This window comes from Podarcis pityusensis, assembly GCF_964106645.2.
Source record: "Podarcis pityusensis genome assembly, chromosome: 4".
In the NCBI taxonomy this organism is placed as follows: Eukaryota; Metazoa; Chordata; class Lepidosauria; order Squamata; family Lacertidae; genus Podarcis; species Podarcis pityusensis.
Window position 1 is genome coordinate 68,323,936 of NC_138027.1, and position 19,287 is coordinate 68,343,222.

The 19,287-nt window shown below is 44.4% G+C and overlaps 1 protein-coding gene across 4 annotated transcripts in view; it reads left to right on the forward strand.

Annotated features, from left to right (window-relative positions):
• The first annotated feature begins 2,973 nt into the window (after positions 1–2,973).
• The window catches only part of ARHGAP6 (Rho GTPase activating protein 6), a 193,694-nt gene continuing 177,380 nt past the window's right edge, over positions 2,974–19,287 (forward strand). For 2 of the 4 annotated variants that reach the window (XM_081001303.1, XM_081001304.1), the window contains exon 1: positions 3,915–4,056. Coding sequence is in view for 2 of the 4 variants with exons in the window: in XM_081001309.1 (XP_080857435.1) it covers positions 3,502–4,056 (555 nt within the window). In the remaining 2 variants the exon portion in view is untranslated. Of the gene's footprint in view, positions 4,057–16,882; positions 17,095–19,287 lie in introns of those variants that run through there. The other 2 variants (XM_081001309.1, XM_081001307.1) reach the window with 2 other exon arrangements.

Genomic DNA, 19,287 nt, shown 5'->3' on the forward strand with positions numbered 1-19,287 from the left:
TGACTGTCCTTAATAAGGACTCTCCAGAACTTAATCAGGTGTGTTCAGATTGTCTGCATGAAAGTTTCAAGCTGTCCAGCCTGTACTGGTGGGATGCTGGTCCAATCCAACCTCCTGGGTATTGAGGAATTGCTTCACAGTTCCCTCTGCTGACATCTGTGATTTTGTCCGAGAATGTGCCCAGCAGTTAATGTCTCTAAACTACCGTATTTTTCGCTCCATAGGACGCACTTTTCCCCCTCCAAAAATGAAGGGGAAATGTGTGTGCGTCCTATGGAGCGAATGCAGGCTTTCGCTGAAGCCTGGAGAGCGAGAGGCATCGGTGCGCACCGACCCCTCTCGCTCTCCAGGCTTCAGGAAGCTATCCGCAAGCCTTGCAAGCCCGGTGGGAGTTCCCGCGGGCTCACAAGGCTTGCAGGCAGCAGCCTGCAGCCCCGGCGAGTGTCCGCAAGCCTTGCGCACCCGGCAGGAGGTCCCGCCGAGCGCGCGAGGCTTGGGGCAGCAGCCTGTCGCCCGAAGCACAGGGAGCCCTCCGGAGGGCTCCCCGTGCTTCGGGCGAGTGTCTGCAAGCCTTGCGCGCCCGGCAGGAGGTCCCGCCGAGCGCGCAAGGCTTCGGGCGAGTGTCTGCAAGCCTCGCGCGCCCGGTGGGAGGTCCCGCCGAGCGCGCGAGGCTTGGGGCGGTAGCCTGCAGCCCGAAGCACGCGAGGCTTGGGGCGGCAGCCACGGCGGGGGGGGGGATAATTTTTTTTATTCATTCCCCCCCCCCAAAAAAACGAGGTGCGTCCTATGGGCTGGTGCGTCCTATAGAACGAAAAATACGGTAACTTCTGTCTTCACCATCAAGGGGAGGAGTAGCTCAAAGATACATGTTCAGAGTTATAATTGTGCATCTTTCTAAGTTGCTTTGCTCTCATGTGGATACTTCAACTTCCCTGATGCCATCCCACTGGGGGTCAGCTTATTAGCCTGCACTCCTATCTGCTTGAAGGGGAAACTGGAAGGAACCAATGCAATGCATAGGTTCCACAATCCAATGGAAGTACTTCTCATTGACCATCCTGGTCATTTGTTGGGAAGAGGTACAGTGTATGCCTCTTTCTGCAGATAATTCAAAATCACTGTGCAGAAGTACCATGGAGGAATAAATAGACATGTGGGGTTTTCCCTGCAGAGAACATATGGGAAATACTTTGGATAAACTTTGAGAGAAAACCTTTGCTGTGAACATGTTTATATAAATAGGCTTTGTATTTGCAATTCATCTTTTAGAAAAGTGGCTATGGGGCTTACACATGTATTACGCAACTGGGTTTCAATAGAATGGGAAAGAGCAAAGGGATCTGAGCTCAGCCCAGAGGCTCATGTTGTTTAAATAAATGTATACAGTAATCGTAAGCAAGAGAGCAAAAGTATCCAACATAGCCTACACAGAAGAATGCTTGCCATGGTATTTTATAAGCAGCCCATAATAGGAAGGGAATGTGTCAAGCAATTTTTTTATGGCTCGTATGTTGGGAGTTTATACAGCCAGTCATGTTTTTGTAACAATATGGAGAAAAATCACCAAAGCCTAAGTGTTGGAAAAATAAAGTTTCTTTTCATGAGACATGGAGAAAGTGCAAAAAAAGAGATGGGTAGATAGATAGATAGACAGACAGACAGATATTTAAAAATCTATTTTGATTTTACATTGTTGCAACAAGTGGCAAATCTAGATCCAGGAAGTACAAATTTTCAAGGTACTTTGAAAGAGAGCTAATCATTTTAAGTCAGTGTTCGAAACCCCCATTATTCTAGGCACATTTTGTGACAGGAAATTTCATTAGTGCAAGCAGTTTCTGAGCTCTGGGTGCAGTACTGCACCTAAGATTTCAGATTAAAACTGCAGAGTGGAAGAAATGGAGGACCCTCTTCTGCCTCCCCACCTCCAGCCACTCTCTGAAGACTGGAGAAGAGACCCTCTTAAGAATATTTGGGGGGGGTGGGCAAGGGAAGGACTAGACTATGTGAAAAATTAACGTAATATTTCAGCTGCAGTTCATTCATTTTCAGCTTTGTATTCGTTATAAAAAAATGTGCCTAGACATTCCGTTGTTACACCCATAACATAAGTTTAAGGTGCCATGTAGCTCCTAGCTTTCATCTCTCAGTTTCTAACACTGTTTGAAGTGCAACTCGCCAACTTTGGTCATGAACCTATTTTGGGTGTTAGGGCTTAGCTTCTAAACACCAGAAATAAGCAAAGATGTTTCTAACTATGTAGGAAGTACTTTTCTTACACCTGTGAATAAGAGCACTTCTAGATCATTGCTTCCAGTGCTTGCATGCATTTTGTTTTTAAAAAAAACAGAATCCATACAATGTTGTTGGCATCAAAATGCCAAACTGCTATTTTTGGGCCCCGTTTAATCTGGATTTACCCTTTCTACGGAAGATCAGATAAGCAACAAAACAAAACCCCGTTGCAAATGAACTGTTTGGAAATTAAGCCCCCTGCAAGCATCCCAAGATCGGGGAGAACTTGTGAGGTTGGTTTGACTTCTAGACTAGTAGGAATTCTTCCCCCACTTCTCACTTTTAGGTATACCGGTTCACACGATGCCAGGTCACTACTAGAATGGAGAGAGGGATGGAGAGCATTTGCAAATGCCATCCACTCCTTTATTCACATTTAGACCAGGGCAACTCCCACGTTCCAATTCTCATAAGAAGAAGAACCGTCCCGTTTCCTCTACAATATATAAAAAACCTCCGAGGAGACGCAAAAGGGGGCGGAGTAGGAGGGCCACCTGCAACGCACTCCTCCTTCGGATCAAGCCCTGCTCCGACATCGACCAGCACCGTGCTGTGAAATCCAATAGCTGTGGGACAGCGACCTGACAAAAGATTCCAAGCGGCGGCGCCCATTGCGCAACTGGGAAGGCGGGCAACGCAACGCGCGGGGCTGGTCAGCCTCAGAGCGCGGCTGCTTGTGGAGCCTGTGCGGAGAGAGCCAAGCCTCCCTTTCAGGTGGGGGCCCCGGCCGGGCCGGCGGGGGGGGGGGGAGAGAGAGAGAAGGAGCGAGGAGGGCGAAGCGCCCGCTGCATCCTCCTCCAGCCAAATTAGGCTCTAACCGCCGAGTTCCCTTGGCGGGAGCGGGGCCAGGAGGACAAGCACGCGGCCACCGAAGCCACACGGGCGAGGAGGAGGGAAGCGCGCGAGCCGCCTGTTGAGGCGACGGCAGTAGCAGCAGCAGCAGCCGCCTCTCGTGCCGGCGAGGTGCCTGAGGGAGGGAAGGGTGAGCTCCCGCCGGCTCCACAGCAGCAGCGCCGGAATAAAAAGCGGCGGCGGCGTCTCCCTCCCTCCCTCCTCTCTCGCTAACTCTTCTCCCGCCGCCTCAGCGCAAGCATGCGAGGAGCAGCCCCTCGCGGCAGCCAGGAGGACGAGAGGGTGGCGGCAGCAGCAGCAGCAGCTCCTTGAGGCGCCTGGGGCTGAGGGGAGTCCTCCCGCCTCGCCGCCGGGATGTCGGCGCACAGCCTGCTCAACAGCGTCTTCTCCTGCTCGTCCTCGCCGGCGCCCGGCGCCTCGCCCTCCTTCCCCCCGAAGAGCCTCTCCAAGCGGAGGCTCCGCCAGACACGCAGCCTGGACCCGGCCGTCATTGGCCGCGGGGAAGAGGCGGCCGACGGCTCGCTCCGCGCTCCCCGGGCCAGGGCGGCGGCGGCGGGCAGCCCTTCGGCCGAGTGCTTGGCGGCCTTCTCTTCGCGCGCTCTGCTGCGCCCGGCCGCTCCGCCGACTCCGCCGCCGCCGCCGCCGCCGCTCTCGACGCCCAGCACCCCGCTCGACAAGTCGCCGTCGGGCAGCTTCCACTTCGACTACGAGAGCCCTCGAGGCAAGAGGCACACCGCGTGGGAGCTGCCCTTCCTGGCGCGCGCGCCGTCCGCCTCGGCGCTCGGCAGCGTCCCCGGCGGCGGCGGCGCCAACAGCATCTTCTTCTCTCCCCGAAAGTGGCTGCAGCAGAGGAAAGGCCAGCAGCTGCCCAGCAGCCATGCCTCCGCCTACGTCGTGTGGAAATCCGAGGTAGATAACTGGGCTTTGCTGTACTTGGTCCACAGCTTCCCTGTTCACTCTCAAGGCCTGTGGTCAAGGTCTGGGTCTGGGCTGCCCATAGGAGCCAACTCCTAGGGGTGGAGGTCCCCCCAATAAAATATTTGAGGGGTCCGCCCCCTCCCAAAGTTGATAGGTAAAGGTAAAGGGACCCCTGACCATTAGGTCCAGTCGCAGATGACTCTGGGGTTGCGGTGCTCGTCTCGCTTTACTGGCCGAGGGAGCCGGCGTACAGCTTCCGGGTCATGTGGCTGGCGAACCAGAGCAGCGCACAGAAACGCTGTTTACCTTCCCGCTGGAGTGGTACCTATTTATCTACTTGCACTTTGACGTGCCTTTCGAACTGCTAGGTTGGCAGGAGCAGGGACCGAGCAACGGGAGCTCACCCCATCACAGGGATTTGAGCCGCCAACCTTCTGATCAGCAAGTCCTAGGCTCTGTGGTTTAACCCACAGCGTCGCCCGCGTCCTAAAGTTGATAGGCCAGTCAAATAGTGTGCTTGTGCCGCATCAGGTGACCGATTACGCAGGGCGGGGCTTACCTGCCCCCCATATTTTATTCAAGTAGGCAGCCCTGGGGCTGCCCACTTGACGAGAGTGCCTTGGCTGCCCCCTCCCACTGAATTAAGTACAGAAGGTGGGGGTCCAGGTCACAGGGTGATGGCTTGGGGGCGGGGGTGCCAACTTGAATAAAATATTGGGGGTCCAGGTAAGCCCCACCCCACATGATTGATCACAAGGCATAAAAGTGACAGGGCAGTCTTCAAAAATGGATGTTTTTATAACTATGTAGTTGAAGTTACTGATAGCCGACCATCTTCACTGATTGTCATCTGCATCAATACTTAGCTATGTTTGGTTAGTTATCATTTATATTATGATGTGCTGCATTTGAATGGCAATGCCCACTCATTTTGGGGGGAGCAGACCCCTCAAATATTTCACTGAGGGTGACAAAGGGACCTTGGCCTCCAGGAGTTGACTGCTATGTTTGGGGGGGCACAGGCCCTCTCTTTGCAAGTTAACCACTTTTTCTTACACTTCATGTCTCTGATTATGGAATGGAAAGCATGGACAGTATTGGGGGCTGAAGAACTGTGAATTGGGAAATTTCTGTTTCCAATTTTCTCTTCCGTGAACTCACTACGAACTCTGGGAAAGCACTGAAAGGCAGTGGTTCCCAGTTGGTGGCTCTGGATCCCAGGGGATTTGTGTCACCATTCACATAACAAAAAACTACCCTAGAGATATCAACTTTTGCAAAAGTAAGGGTTCCATAGCTTGGCTTTTGAAAATAGTTTGCAGTACTTTGCTAATTGGGGACCACTGCACTAAGGCATATCTTACTTGCACCAAGTTAACCTAGGTATCAGCCCCAAGTGTAGACCTTTCCCTTTTCCCTTCTGTCTTCTTTAAGTGCTTTGTCTTAGGTTTCTATATTTAATATTTTACAACGACAGATTCTGGGGCTGTGGCATGTCTGGATGTTCCCCTGTGGCTTGATTTCTAATCCCATTATATATAGGAGTGCTTGTACTGAAGAGGGGAAGATGCTCAGAACATGCTTGGTAGCGTTCATTTTTTTAATATGGAAGATTTGCACATTCCACAAGACCAAGCCATGATACTGGGTAGGATCCTAGTAAGCCTTGCTTGTATTTCCATGGGTAAAGACAGGTGGTGTTAAGTACTTCTGTGGTGTACATGTCAGTATTTGGGAACAATGTGTTGCCCTGTATTGTGGCCAGGTCCACTATCCCCGTCCCCGGTCATTAGGTTGTGTTACATGTTTCAATGACTCTGCCAGTTGCTCATAATTAAAGTTGAATTATAGAAGCTTGAACATTAAAAAAATCTTCACGCCATTCCATCTCACCAAGCATACAATATGCATATAGCACTGTTATAGTTGTCTAAAGGCAGATAGCCCCTCTAAATCCCTTATGTATGACTTGCTGCAAACCTGTTCAGACAGACTCAAGTGTGAATTGGTTGCTGTCTGAAGAGGCATAAAAGTGACAGGGCAGTCTTCAAAAATGGGTGTTTTTATAACGATGTAGTTGAAGTTACTGATAGCCGACCATCTTCACTGATTGTCATCTGCATCAATACTTAGCTATGTTTGGTTAGTTATCATTTATATTATGATGTGCTGCAGGTAGAGAGTAGGGATAGACAACACGTGCAAAGCAAAATGTGCATCCTTTGGAATTGTTACAAGCGTCATTCTTTATTTAACTTGTGTGCTGTTCTCACTGAAGTGAGAGAACAGTAAGAAGTAGTAGGCTGGTTTCTCTGAGGATGGGAAAGACAGAAAAGGGAATAATATGGATATGTCCTTCAGTAATTTGCCAGTCTTGTGAAGGGCAAGTAGTCCATGTAACACTGTTTGTAAAATGTGCTTAGGACATGTAGAATTTCCTGGTGCAGAACACATCAGTTCAAGTAGTGGATAACTTTGAACTCATGATTCCTTTCCCAATTATTGTTTAAGTTTCTATACGTCTACTCTAGGTTGTTCTATATGAATTATAATCGTAACATTAGGAGCATGGGTTGTTGTTGGACTTCCATTAATGAGAATGTTTTGGCTCTTGGCAAAAGATCTGGAGATGAGGCTGTTCTGAACGCTCTATAGAGCTGTGCTTTCTCCGCATGTAGTTAACTATGTCTGTTGGCTGAGGACTAATCCTATCTATATCAATTGGGAACTGTAATATGTATCAGAGCAACTGAAGCAGGTGTGCTAACTTACAGGGTAATTGACTGAAAAAGAAGTGATTTAATATGGCACATGTTCATCACCTTGCTAGATGGTAAACGGCAGCCCCTTGAGTGTAACCCCTCCCAAACAATTGTTAAAATGTGTGAGATATACGGTACCTTGGATGGTACATTGCTAGGGTCCAATTATATTCAAAGGCACTGCATTTTTTGAGCCATGTAGATAGGTAAAAGCACTTCTATATAAAGGTATTTGGGCTAAGGATTGTAACTTTGTTTCTTATGCATTTCTAAACCTATATTTCTGCCTTATGGGAACCAAAGGATAAATCGGAGGATATAATCAAATATAGTTTCTGTGGCTGGATACAACTCCTCAAAAAGCATAAAGAGATTTTTTTTTTGTTACCCCTCATATGTATCTACTTTTAAGTTCCAACTGAAGACAATTATTTAAGCTCACATTGAAAAGTAAGCTGTCTGTTTGTAGGGTCAATTGCTATACCCTTGGTTTATTCCATATATAGTTGTAATGCGTACATAAAACTTTCCTCGCAAATGATTAACTGTAAGCATGCATGACCCTGGTAGGATTAATTATTTCTGCTGTATTCACTCAGGCCATTTTTGTAAACTATGTGGTAGTACAATATTATTACGTACTGAGGAAGCTGTGGTGTACTCTGTCATGTTGACAAGTATGCAGAGGTTCATTTAGAATTCTTGGGTGCATATATACTAACCTACCTCTTCTGGGTGGAAAGAGTGCAAATATCCCTCCCAACTAATTTTGACTATATATGGATGAAAAATAGTTGCAAAAGTAAGAGTAACACTCAGTCAAACACAATAAGGTTGATAAGTTACTGTATTTTATTCAGAGATTTAGGAAACAGGCACAAACTCTGCTGTGATGCATACAAATATATACAGGTATTGAAATAGCTCTGCAGACCTAGCATTCCCAGGCAAAAATGGCTAGCTTTGCCTGCAGTGCAGTTACTAGTATTACTTGAATGTAAGTAAGCATTGCTAAAATTGGAGAGACTCGGAATATGTTCACATGACCCCATTAGCCTGTGATAGATCCAGTTTTTAGTTGGCCTGTACAGTGATGGGGGATGAAGCAATTGCATACACATTGCAGCCATAAGCAGCCTTCCTTGGGTTTTTGAATCATAGAATTGTAGATTGGGAAGGGACCACGAGGGCCATCTAGTCCAACCCACTGCAATGCAGGAACATTTTGCCCAATGTGGGGCTCGAATCCACAACCCTGAGGTTAAGGGTCTCATGCTCTACTGACTGAGCCATCAGTGTAGCATTCTTAAGTGAGCTGTTTAGATGTAACTTTCTTAAGTAAGTTATTTTGCAGGCACATACTGTAAGATTCAGTAGTAAGTGAAGAATCTTTGCAAGCAGAAAAATAAAACATTTGTCTACTTTTAGGGTGCTTCAACATTGTCACATCCTGGCAGATTATTGTCACACAGTCAAAGCTTATTTGAAGCTCTTGCAAAACAAACCAGCTTCCCCAATAATCATACTTTTTACGATAAGACCAGTGACAGTAAGATGCACTGCAAAGTGTGGAATAACACTTTCTTTACAAAATGTCATTGAATTTCCTCACAAACAAATAAGGATGAATGCCCATTAAACAGGTCAGCGGGAAAGTCTGAACAGGTGATCAGCTACCACTGCCTCCTTTTTTCTTTTGCAAAGAGCTGCTCATATGAGTAGTCTTTTCAGATGAGTTGTATAATATTGGAGTTGTAAAATCATGTAATATTGCCATTCCTCTTCTGTCAACTTGCAGTTCAGAAAGGAAGGTGTAGCTCCCATGACTTAGTTGTTGCCACATTAGCAACCAAGCAGGTTTTTATGTTTTATGTGCAAAAGATGGTTGGTTATCAGCTCTGACCCAAAGAGGATGGAATTTAGGTGCTTCAAAACCATATTGGAATTTTTGTAGCTATATAGGCAATACAAAAGGGTGTTGACTCTTTTATTCACGAGTAGAGAAACTAGTAGATGTTTGTCTTCTCTAATCCACATGTCAGATTTTTTATTAGGCAGCAATCAAATTTTATAGGCGCAGCACAGCTTCAGTAGCAGGAACACACAATGAGATATTGGCAAAGGCAATTGGGTTTAAATGTGAAATTATTGATTGTAATTATTCTAAGACAAGACAGGAAAATGGAGGACTAGATCCTACATGCATTTACAGACTACACAGCCTTACAGTTTAGAACATCCAATATATGATACATAAGATGGTTTCTTGGTAATTGATGTAAAATCCTGGCACAGGTGATGGCTGCACCCCCTTGTCCTGCTTCTTTCCCTGATGGATGCAAACTGCTTGTTAGGACTTTAAGCATGAATGATGTAACAGATCCGTATTTCAAATTTTACACTTGTCTGTGATCTTGCAGATGATCTGGTCAACAATCTAGCCACCTGCTTTCAGGCATGCTATGCATTGTTATTGATGAACTTCAGAGATGTAGTTGTGCGTGAACTTCTGATGCTAGCTGCATGCATAATTCTGACTGAAGGTCAATGAAGAGTGTTGCTATCTAAACGTGGTGGTTGCTGAAACAGGAATTTGTCCACCAGAGCAGCTGACAGTTTGCTAATGCATCAGAACCAAGTTGCCACTTGCAGAAAATTTCCTCTCCTTTTTACTACTGGTGATTCACCCAAGTGTGTGGAGGAATTCCTACTTTACTACTGCCATTGCCTTGCCATCTGCTTTCAGCCTACCCTCCCAGATTCTTCTTCTGGTCTGCAGTCCCAGACAGTCACACTCTCACACATTGACGGAACTGACCTTTTATGCCTACACTTTGACAAATAAGATTTGAATGGCACAGAATTCTTTCTCCTCATCAAACCACTTTTTCTGTCCAATGGGTGACCAAGAATTTCTATCCATCAAGCCAACCAGAAGTGAAATTTTACACTCTTCTTCCTCTGCATAAAAAGAACCCAGCTTCTCCCATACCTCTTACAAAACTAAGTAGCAGCTAACTGCCAGCCAGAAATGGGTGCTTCACATTTTAAGCTTAACCTTTCTCAGGACCCCACAAACATGGTAAACATTGTATACAGAACAAACCTTGTCTCAGTCAGCACACTGTAAAAGTGATTCCTCTACACACTACTACAAGCCACCTTGGTTGTACCAGATATGAAGCCAGCAAGATTTTTAATTTCTTTGGATTTTTTTTGGGGAGGGGGTATTTAGGAAAAGGCTGTAGTAGGTTGACCTAGGACCTGGGCTAAATTCCTGCTCAGCCATGAAACATACTGGGCAGCCTTGGGCCAGTCGCTGTCTCTCAGCCTAAACTACCTCACAGGGTTTTTGTGATGATAAAACGGAGAGGAAGAGAACCATGGATGCCACCATGAGCTCCACGGAGGAAATGTGTAATATAAATGTAATAAATAAAAAAGGCAAACTTACCTGTGGGTAAGGTGAAATCCTTAATATCTTTGGACTTATTGTTTTGGGGTTAGCCAACATAGTGCCTCCCAGATGTTTCAGGCTACAACTGTCACCATCCTTGATAACTGGCAATGCTGTCTGGCACTGATGGGAGTTGCAGACTAGTAACATCTGTAAGATACAGTGTTGGTTATACCCTTAAGTTCGAGCGGAACATGATTTCCTTAGGATATTTACTAGAAGTTTACTTGCACATCTATTTTATAGGCACTTTGGATGATATGAAACAGACCAGCTAAAAATCCCTCAAATGAAGTTTTCAGTCTTCCTTAGGTGTGCCATTAGAAACTCCTGCTGCTTCTATAGACCACAGATTGTTTTTGAGTTGTCAAGATGTGTATTCTTAGGACAGTCTTTCTGCTTTTCATTAACTAGCATTGGCTGGATGAAAGGCAGGTGAGGCTCAAAATCTTGAACAAGCAGATTGTGAGGAGTACTGCTGTAAAATTAAAACACAGACTTTATGTATTGACTGTCAATCTCTGGAGTGGATTCATACTTCTGTGGAAAACGATTTGAGGGTGAAAGATATAGATAGAAATTTGCTTGATTATTGTCTCCTTACCTGTGGTATTCTACCCCTACCCTTACCTGTTCCTATTTGCAAGTTATTTTTATGACCAGCTATCTACACAAAAGGCTTTTATGGTCCTCAGATTTCAAAACAAGTCCCTCATAATGATTAGAAGGGTGATACTGAAGAGCAACTTTTTCTGCATCTTGTGGAGTCATGACAGTTGTACATTGTGTACATTGCAGAATCCATGGGGAACCCACAAAGGAAATTATTGTGAACCTGATAGGAAGATACCTCAGGCCCTGTTTTGGGTGTTCAGGCAGTGTGTGGGTGGAGTAAGTGTGCAGAGGGTATAGAGTTTATATCCTATCTCCAAAGTTCTTGTCCTGCATGTGCACTGCTCCTGCCCCAAACATCCATATCCAGCATGTGCTACCTTGACTTTTCCATGTTGAGCAGAAGAATGGGGCTTCTAAGAGTGTTTGAATGAATGTGCTTAGAAGCGTCGGATTTGGACCCTTGATAACATTGGATTCTGGATCAGTTAGATGCAGTTTCGAGGCCATTTCAAACTTTTGTACTTAGTTTGTGAGAGTCTCCTGTGGGGATGTGGATACTGGGAATGGGGCTTTCATGCACCGCATTCATGCCTGTCAGGGAACTGACATCGGAGCTAGAGGCGGAGGGAAGGCTCTCAAATGATGCTGGAGAAGGGCCCAGCAGGGAGAGAGGCAGCTCAGCAGATGGGGAAGCAAATCAGCGCAACACCAGGGATAAAATGGGGCAGATGGGGGAATCGGCGAGAGGGCTCCAGGACTCTTCACCGGACACCAGCGGGGAGAGCACGGGTCCTCCGCTACCCACGCCCTCCCTGCGCAGAAGACTTCCGCGCAGGGAGAGTAGGAGGAGACTTGGCGTCAAACAACTTTTATGTTGGAAAAGGTTTAAGAAACGCCCACTGACGGATTCTGCTAGCGACTGAGGCAGCCACGAAGTGAAGGGCTGTCCAGACAGAAAGGTTTAACAAGGCAACATAGCCAGGAGAGGCGGCAACTTACGCACGAGCAACCCATACTCATTACAATGCCCTTCTAAACAAAGGTATTTGTTGGATAACAAAACTGATAGAGCCTCAGAACCACTTTTAAAATATATTTTTAATTTATTTTCAACATTAACAAAATAGAAACTACAAGTATTCATAAACACAGGGATTACTATAGAAATCAAGAGCAAAATGGAAGGTAAAACCCATGGAGCAAAATAATACAGCAAACTTCCTGATCAGGGTAGTTCATTTACGACCCTTTGGGACTACCCTTTTAATGCTGCATTTGCCAACCCAATCCCCTCAAGGTGTTTTGGACTACAATTCCCATTGGCCCCAGTTAGGATGCATTGGAGTGAACCTGAACGATCTTTCTGGAAAATGTGGTGTGAGAAATGCAAGCAAGGCTTCATGCCTACACTATATGTGACCTAGATTGTGTGCTATTGTCCTTCAAGAAAGACTTGAGCTATCCTCCAAAAGCAGCACCTGTTCTTTTGCATATACACTCTTTTCCTTGGTTATGATTCTGTAAATAGACTCTTGAAAGAGCCAGCAATAAGATATGTTCAGATTTCAAGTGGATTGTCCTTGTCTTACAGATACATCTTGCATGCTTGTGTTGTACATGGCCCAAGGAGGATTACAATATTATCTGCCAATGTGATTAAGTGTTCAAATAAAGATAGCCGATTGTTGTTCTGCTATTTAAACTGAAAGCTCCTAAGTTTGCCATCTGGCAAGCAACCCTGAATTTCTTAATATCTGGTTCAGGAACCGCTAGAAACATTTATTGTTAATTCCTCTTACACAGTAGGTGATCCATTGACTGAAGACTATTTTGTTTTCAAGTTTGGCTTGGAAGTAATAGTTTGGAAAAGCAGAACACAGCCTAGCTGGATGCACTGAAATATAAACAAAAACCTTTCACCTTAATGGGCAAAGTATAGTTATACCTCTCCCCTCTGATACTTCTCCCCTTACTCTGCCAGTGGTACTTAAACTAGGCCCATGTCAAATGCTACTTGAATGTTGTGGTGGTTCCTGTACTACTTTGCTAATGCCAAGGTAATTTGACTCCTTAGTTTTAGTTATTAGTTTGTTCTTATTACTTACACTTAGAATTTGTCTTGTATCATGCATTATCTTTTAAACAAAACAAAATGGCAAACTTGCAACATTTCACTAGTTACAATCTAAACTGTTAAAACACATTGTTTCTCCAAAATATTATTGGTAAGTGTAGTTTACCCCTACAATTGCCAGCACTCTATTTTTAAAAAAATACTACGGTTCCCATGATTATTTGGTGGACATAATGTGCTTTAAATGTGTGGTGAGTGTGTGTGCAGCCCTGCTTGGATCTGCTTTGGTGAGCAGTTACCCAGATCATATTTCTTTTTGTTCTCTGGCGCTCTGAACAATCTAAAAATATTCCTCAAACAGGAAATGTTTTTCATTCTGTTATGTCATTTGCTTCCCATAGGAGGTATTATATCTAATTTATAGAATAAACTTTTGGGCTGGATTCCCATAGGAACCTAGGTACAATTGATTGTTTGGCATACTACCCAAACTATTCCTCTGTTTTTCAGAAGATGCATAATCAATGTCAAAGGGATTATAAGCATTAGAAAGACTGGAGCCTACAGAATGTAAGGCAAGAGGAAATAACCATACTTGGTTTGCCTGCAGGTTAAAAACAAGCACCAAAGAACTTCTTAAATTTCACTTTGAAGGCATTTCTTGGCTAAACTATGAACAGAGTTTTCTCTCATCATATATATATCTTTTTGCCCAGTTTCAACCACATTCTCATTAGTGGTACATCTTTTGTCTATGTGTGTTTTCAGAGACTTAACTTTTTATTACAACATCTTGTTTGAAAGAGGGATATATTGATAGTTTTGAATGTGGATGGCATTCCTCTGAACCAAAGGATCTTATCCAAGCAGCTGTGCTGCTACTTCATAATCTCATTTGAAAATACGCATTTACTCTTGTGGCTTTAATAGTATACTTGCTATTTTCCCTGAGAGTTTAACTGTACATCTGAAGTCCTGCAATAGCTGGATGCTGAAGCAAGGATGCTATGGGGTGATGGATGCCTGGTAAAGTTTACATGGTTTGATGCAATGTTCAAAATTCGCCAGGTGCCAGGTGTGTTTTGCACCTGGCTGTCAACCACTTGCTACCAAGTGAAGATGCCTGGGCACCAGGATGGCTCCTGATGTCTCCACCATCTGATGGTACATGCCTGGGGATCCTTGGATCTTGACTGTTTTCATTCTATCTGTTATATTTTATCTGCACAATCAAAATGAATTTCAGGAACCAAAAAGGGTGACTTCTTTAGACAGTATGGGTCTGGCTCAATTCCCTTTCCCCATGGTTTTCTTCCATCGGATTCTGTTATCATTGGTCTCGCACTTCTCTTCCAGGGAGAACATGGAGAACTGAACTACTGAGGTCCTAAGGAATTTCCTTTAGTAAATTCCAACAATCATGAGGTTGAAAGCCTTGTTTGAATATTCATCCAGCTAGACCTTTTGTGCAGGCAGTAACTGAGTTCAGCTGAACCCTGCTGCTTAGAGTCATGATCAAACTTTGTTTATTTAACCCTGGTCGTGTATTAAGCGGGCCTCAATGACAGCCATATTATGAGTCATGTTTCTTTACAGCAGTGCTTAATAAAGTCTTAAATTCTGCCTGGTTATCTTTTATTGCTAAGAAAAATAGATTAATCTTTGTTTTTAAGGCCAAACTAGATGTGATGGCAGAAGCTATCTTTTTGTTCACATGTCGGCATAGTAAGCAATGTGATGTCTAATTTTAACCTCAAAAGGCATGCCTTAGTAAGGGGAGCTGAATTCTGCTTTTCTTTGCTGCAGTCTATTGTCTCGCTTACCACCTACCCTAAAGGATTATTGTTTTGTGAACAGGGGGAAGCAGAATAACATTCATTTTTCATATGAATTGCCTGCTACTTACCAAGGATCACAATTAAAACAATAAACTTACAAAAGATAATAAACAGTTAAAATAGAAATCAACTGATAACATTACATGCAGAAAGTAAGCAAGAATTTCTGAGTCAAAAGCCTGAGTCAAAATATATAACCTTGTGTTTTCTGACAGTCCCCAGAATTGGGCCAGGCAAATATCAGAAGGCAGAGAGTGTGGGAACCACAAAAAAGGCCCCCTGGAGGTGATGGAATCACCAACAAGTTATTTCCTGTTGATCTTTCCAGGGGAGCACTACCCTATTCTGGACAGGTTTCATACACCAAACAAACATAGTACCGCCATCTATCTGGATTAAAATTGAATTTGTTGGCTCTTATTCAGTCTATTGCCACCTCCAGACACCTTGATTGAGATGCAATGGAGGAAGCTGAGTGAAGCAGCATTCTGATGACACCTTAATCCAAATCTCCTGATGACGTCTTTCCACTGCTTCATATATGTGTTGAAAAAATGGGTAACGAAATGGAACATGCTACAGCTCAACTGTGATGCTGTTGAGATTTCCCCGCTACCTTTTGTAACCCAAGGGACTCAGTCCTGCAACTAGGAGTGGAACTTTGGTAAAGCCATGTCCCCAGTCCCCATCTCTTTATTCCAATAGGATACTGTGGTCCATGGTATCAAAATCCACGAAGAGGTCAAGGAGAACAGGCAGGATAGCACTCTCCCTGTTCTCAGGGGCCCGTGGTGTTTCAGGCCATGATAACAAACACATCAAAAAATAAGACCTGGGATATCTTCTCAGAATTTGTTATAACTGCAGTTTCTAATTCTATATGAATCTGAATAATTTTATCCTCAAAGTGCTTCATAGAAGTATCACAGCAGTCTTCTGACAACTCACTTAATCTTCCCCACTGGCCAGGTGTAATAAGCCTATTTACAATTTGGAACAGCTCTGTTGGACAGCTACTCAGTGGAGAAGTAGTAACCTTTATTCACCACTAGATGGTAGATTCAAATAATATACTCACCCAGTGGTTTCCCCCCCCTAAAAATATGTTTAGGGGTGCTCTCATTTTGACTCAAGAAAATCACTGAGAAAGGAAATAAAGCTGCCATCAGAGGTGGTAACAACAAAACTGACCGATCACCGTGCTAGATTCCAACTCCTACTTCACACATTAAACTCTCGCTTCCGTCTGAGACTCAGGAAACACCATGACGGAAATGAGGCCGCCATTGGGGGTAGCAATGGAACTGATGATTCTCCGTGCTAGAGAAGAAACTAACAATTTAATTTTTTAAAGTTTCTTTTCCCATTAGATTCACAAAATGTTTAGGGGTTTGCGTCCCCCCAGAAAAAAGCACTGCTCTCACCTATCTTAGATCAGGTTCTCGTCAAGATTTTTTCCACTTGCACTATGGTGTGATCACATCAATTGTCTTATGCCTCTTGCCATTCCACAGCAAGACTAGAGCCCTGATAGGAACAGGACTGGAGCCCTGGCAGGATTTTAGCCAGAAAATCCTGCAGAGCCTTCAGGAATCCTTTGAATTTCATAGGTCTCCAATAGGTTCACCACCTTTGCACCACAACTATGTCGACCTTCACCAAGCAATGGTCTATCTATGACAACAGTCTGAGTACCATCTACTCCCTTTAATGTTTTTAACAGATCTAACCTGCTTGGTCTCCAAAACTGACAAAGGTGTGTTGGGCCTCTGATGTATTTGGATAGCACCATGGTTGTCATGGAGACCATGACAGTCCTGATCTGTAAGGCTAGATGCCTTCTTGATGGGAATGTTGAAATCTCTTAACACAGCAGTGCACTGAAAAGACCAACTCCTTTGTTGCCCCTCTACATGCCTCCCTTGCAAGGGAGCACACGGTAAAGGGCCACAGATGTTGAATTGAGCACAAAAACTAATTGTTAGCCAGTGCAGTCATGTCATAATTGGTGTTATGTGCACAGACAGTCCTGCCCCAGTCAGCTGCCTGGTAGCTGCACCAGCTGCAGTTTCCAAAGCGTATTCAAAGGCAACCCTACATATAGCATGTTGCAGTCATTCAATCTAGAGGTCAACAGAGTGTAGACAGCAGACATTAGGCTATTCTTTTCCAGGTAGGAGTGTAGCTGGGCCACCAACTGAAGCTGATGGAAGGCACTCTGCACTACCACCACCACCACAGCCTCAAATGGCTGCACTGGATACAGAAGTCCTCATAAGCTATGTGAGTACTCCTTTCAGAGCAATCTGGATAGTGAGATGCAAGGGTGGGGAAGAGGAAGTTTTATGTATGGCAGGAAGTATATGCTACTAAGATAGCCTTCATAAACCTGGTGCCCTCCAGCAAGTGTTGGCTGCAGCTGATTGGAATTGTAGTCCAAAACATCTGGAAGGCACCGGATTGGTGAAGGCTGTGCTAAGATATCAGTACTGATTTAATTCTGCTACCATTGGTGAGAAATGGTGTTGGAACTCTGTGAAGTTAAGCCAAGAAAAGGCTATTTGGACCATAGAAAATACACATTTCTTGTCCGAGGCATCTTATTGTTTCCCTTTATGGAAACTTAGCTGTCAGCTGGTAATTAATACATGTGATTTGTTTTGAACACTGATGAAAATCAGCAGCTCAGTGTAGTCCCCACCTCTCCCTTAATTGGCATTAATTAATAGAACATTTTTAGTTCAGTATTACATTTGGGCTATACTTGTGTTCAATAATTGAATTCCGCATGTAGACTTTCAAAGACTGGCAGTGCTCCAAGCACTGAAAAGTCCTGTTTTGTAAATTTAAACTCCAGCTATTTTTAGCTTTTATTTTTAGTTAAAACATCGCATCACTACTGGCATGAAGTCAGAATGATCTTGAAACTTATGGCTGGGATCTGTTCATTCTCAGCACTAGGGCCCCGTTTGTGCAAGCAGCAGTGTAGTAGATATATTAAATGTAGCTACATAAAAGTGAATGCAGAGGAGGAAATACGATTTGTCTCTTTTCAACTAAAAATAGTTTGGTGTGAGGTTAAAAAACCCTGGCAAGATTAAATAGAATTTATGGGGTTAACAACCTTAAATACTGGAATTGTCAGGCTGACTGATCATCTTCTTCATGTATGGTGGGAATGCTCATCAGCTGTACTTTATTGGAGAACAATTTCACAATGTCTCTCAAATACTACAGACTGCATTATAAGACCTAGTGTTTTGATGGTTTTGTTTAATGTGGTTGGAAATGAGGTGGAGAGGCCTCTAAGATTGTTAGCTTCTATCTTATTAATGGCTGCAAGGATCATGTGGGTAATGAAATGGAATGATCAAAATTCCTGGCCACTCTCTGGAAAATGGCTTTGACTAGGTGGCTAAACCAGGTAAAGGTAGCTGATGGGTCTCGAACCCTTGGTGCTTTAGGGACTTCCCTGCATGCAAAGACAGGCTCTGGTGCGTTAAGCGGACAATATCAATAGTGGGTCCAATGGTCAAAAAGTTGGTTTCTGAACGTTCTGTAGAGGGAAATGAAGGGCAGATGGGGCTCGCCCATCTGGGAGAAGAAAAACAATGATCCTCAACCTCTGCTGCCTTGTGGGATATCTTTGGGAGAAGAAAAGGCTAAGGAGTAAACCCTACACAAATCTGGAGTAGAGTCCCTAAGATGGTTGGGTGACATATTGTATGCCTCCTTCTGGCAACTCCTGCAGCCTGGCCGGTTCCAAATGTATTGTTCTGCTTTCCTTTGGACCACATCAGCAAGACTGGAGGGGGGGTCTTGTTGTCTTGGCAGCCCAGGACCGCTATACACATTGCTTAGGCTTGTGTGCCTGGGAGGTCACTTTGGTGCTGCAAGAGCAACACAAGCAGGGCCGTAGTTAGGGGGTGGTGAGGTGGGCCCTTGCCAGGGGTGCGGGGGTGTGTGCACAAAATCGGCTTTTAAAAATTGTCCATAAATATGTCTATAAAAATATTGACTATTGCCTCATAAGAAAAGGTTTTAAATAGAGGGTGAATTGAATGGGGAGTGGGTTTGGAGGAGAGGTAGAAAGAAGAGCTAATTTGTCAGTGGCTAGGGGGTGCAATCTGGACAGTTCTGCCAGGGGTGCAAGATCACCTAGCTACGTCTCTGAAGACAAGAGGCAGCCATTACAAGTTACTGGTCTCTGCAGACACAGCAGAGCCACAGCAGGCACTGTGATTCTCCAGCAGTTTGATGTCACCTGAGAGGCACACTCCATTGTCTTTTGAGGCAAACGGATGCCAAATGATGTGCCTGGAATCTTTGAATGTCATTTATCCCAGTCTGTATTTGTTTTGGATTTTATATGAAATTGTTTTATATATGTTTGTTGCTAAATCACTTTGAGGTGTTTTATTTGAAGCTATTCATAACTAGAATATAATCAATCAATACATACTTAATAGTTGTAGG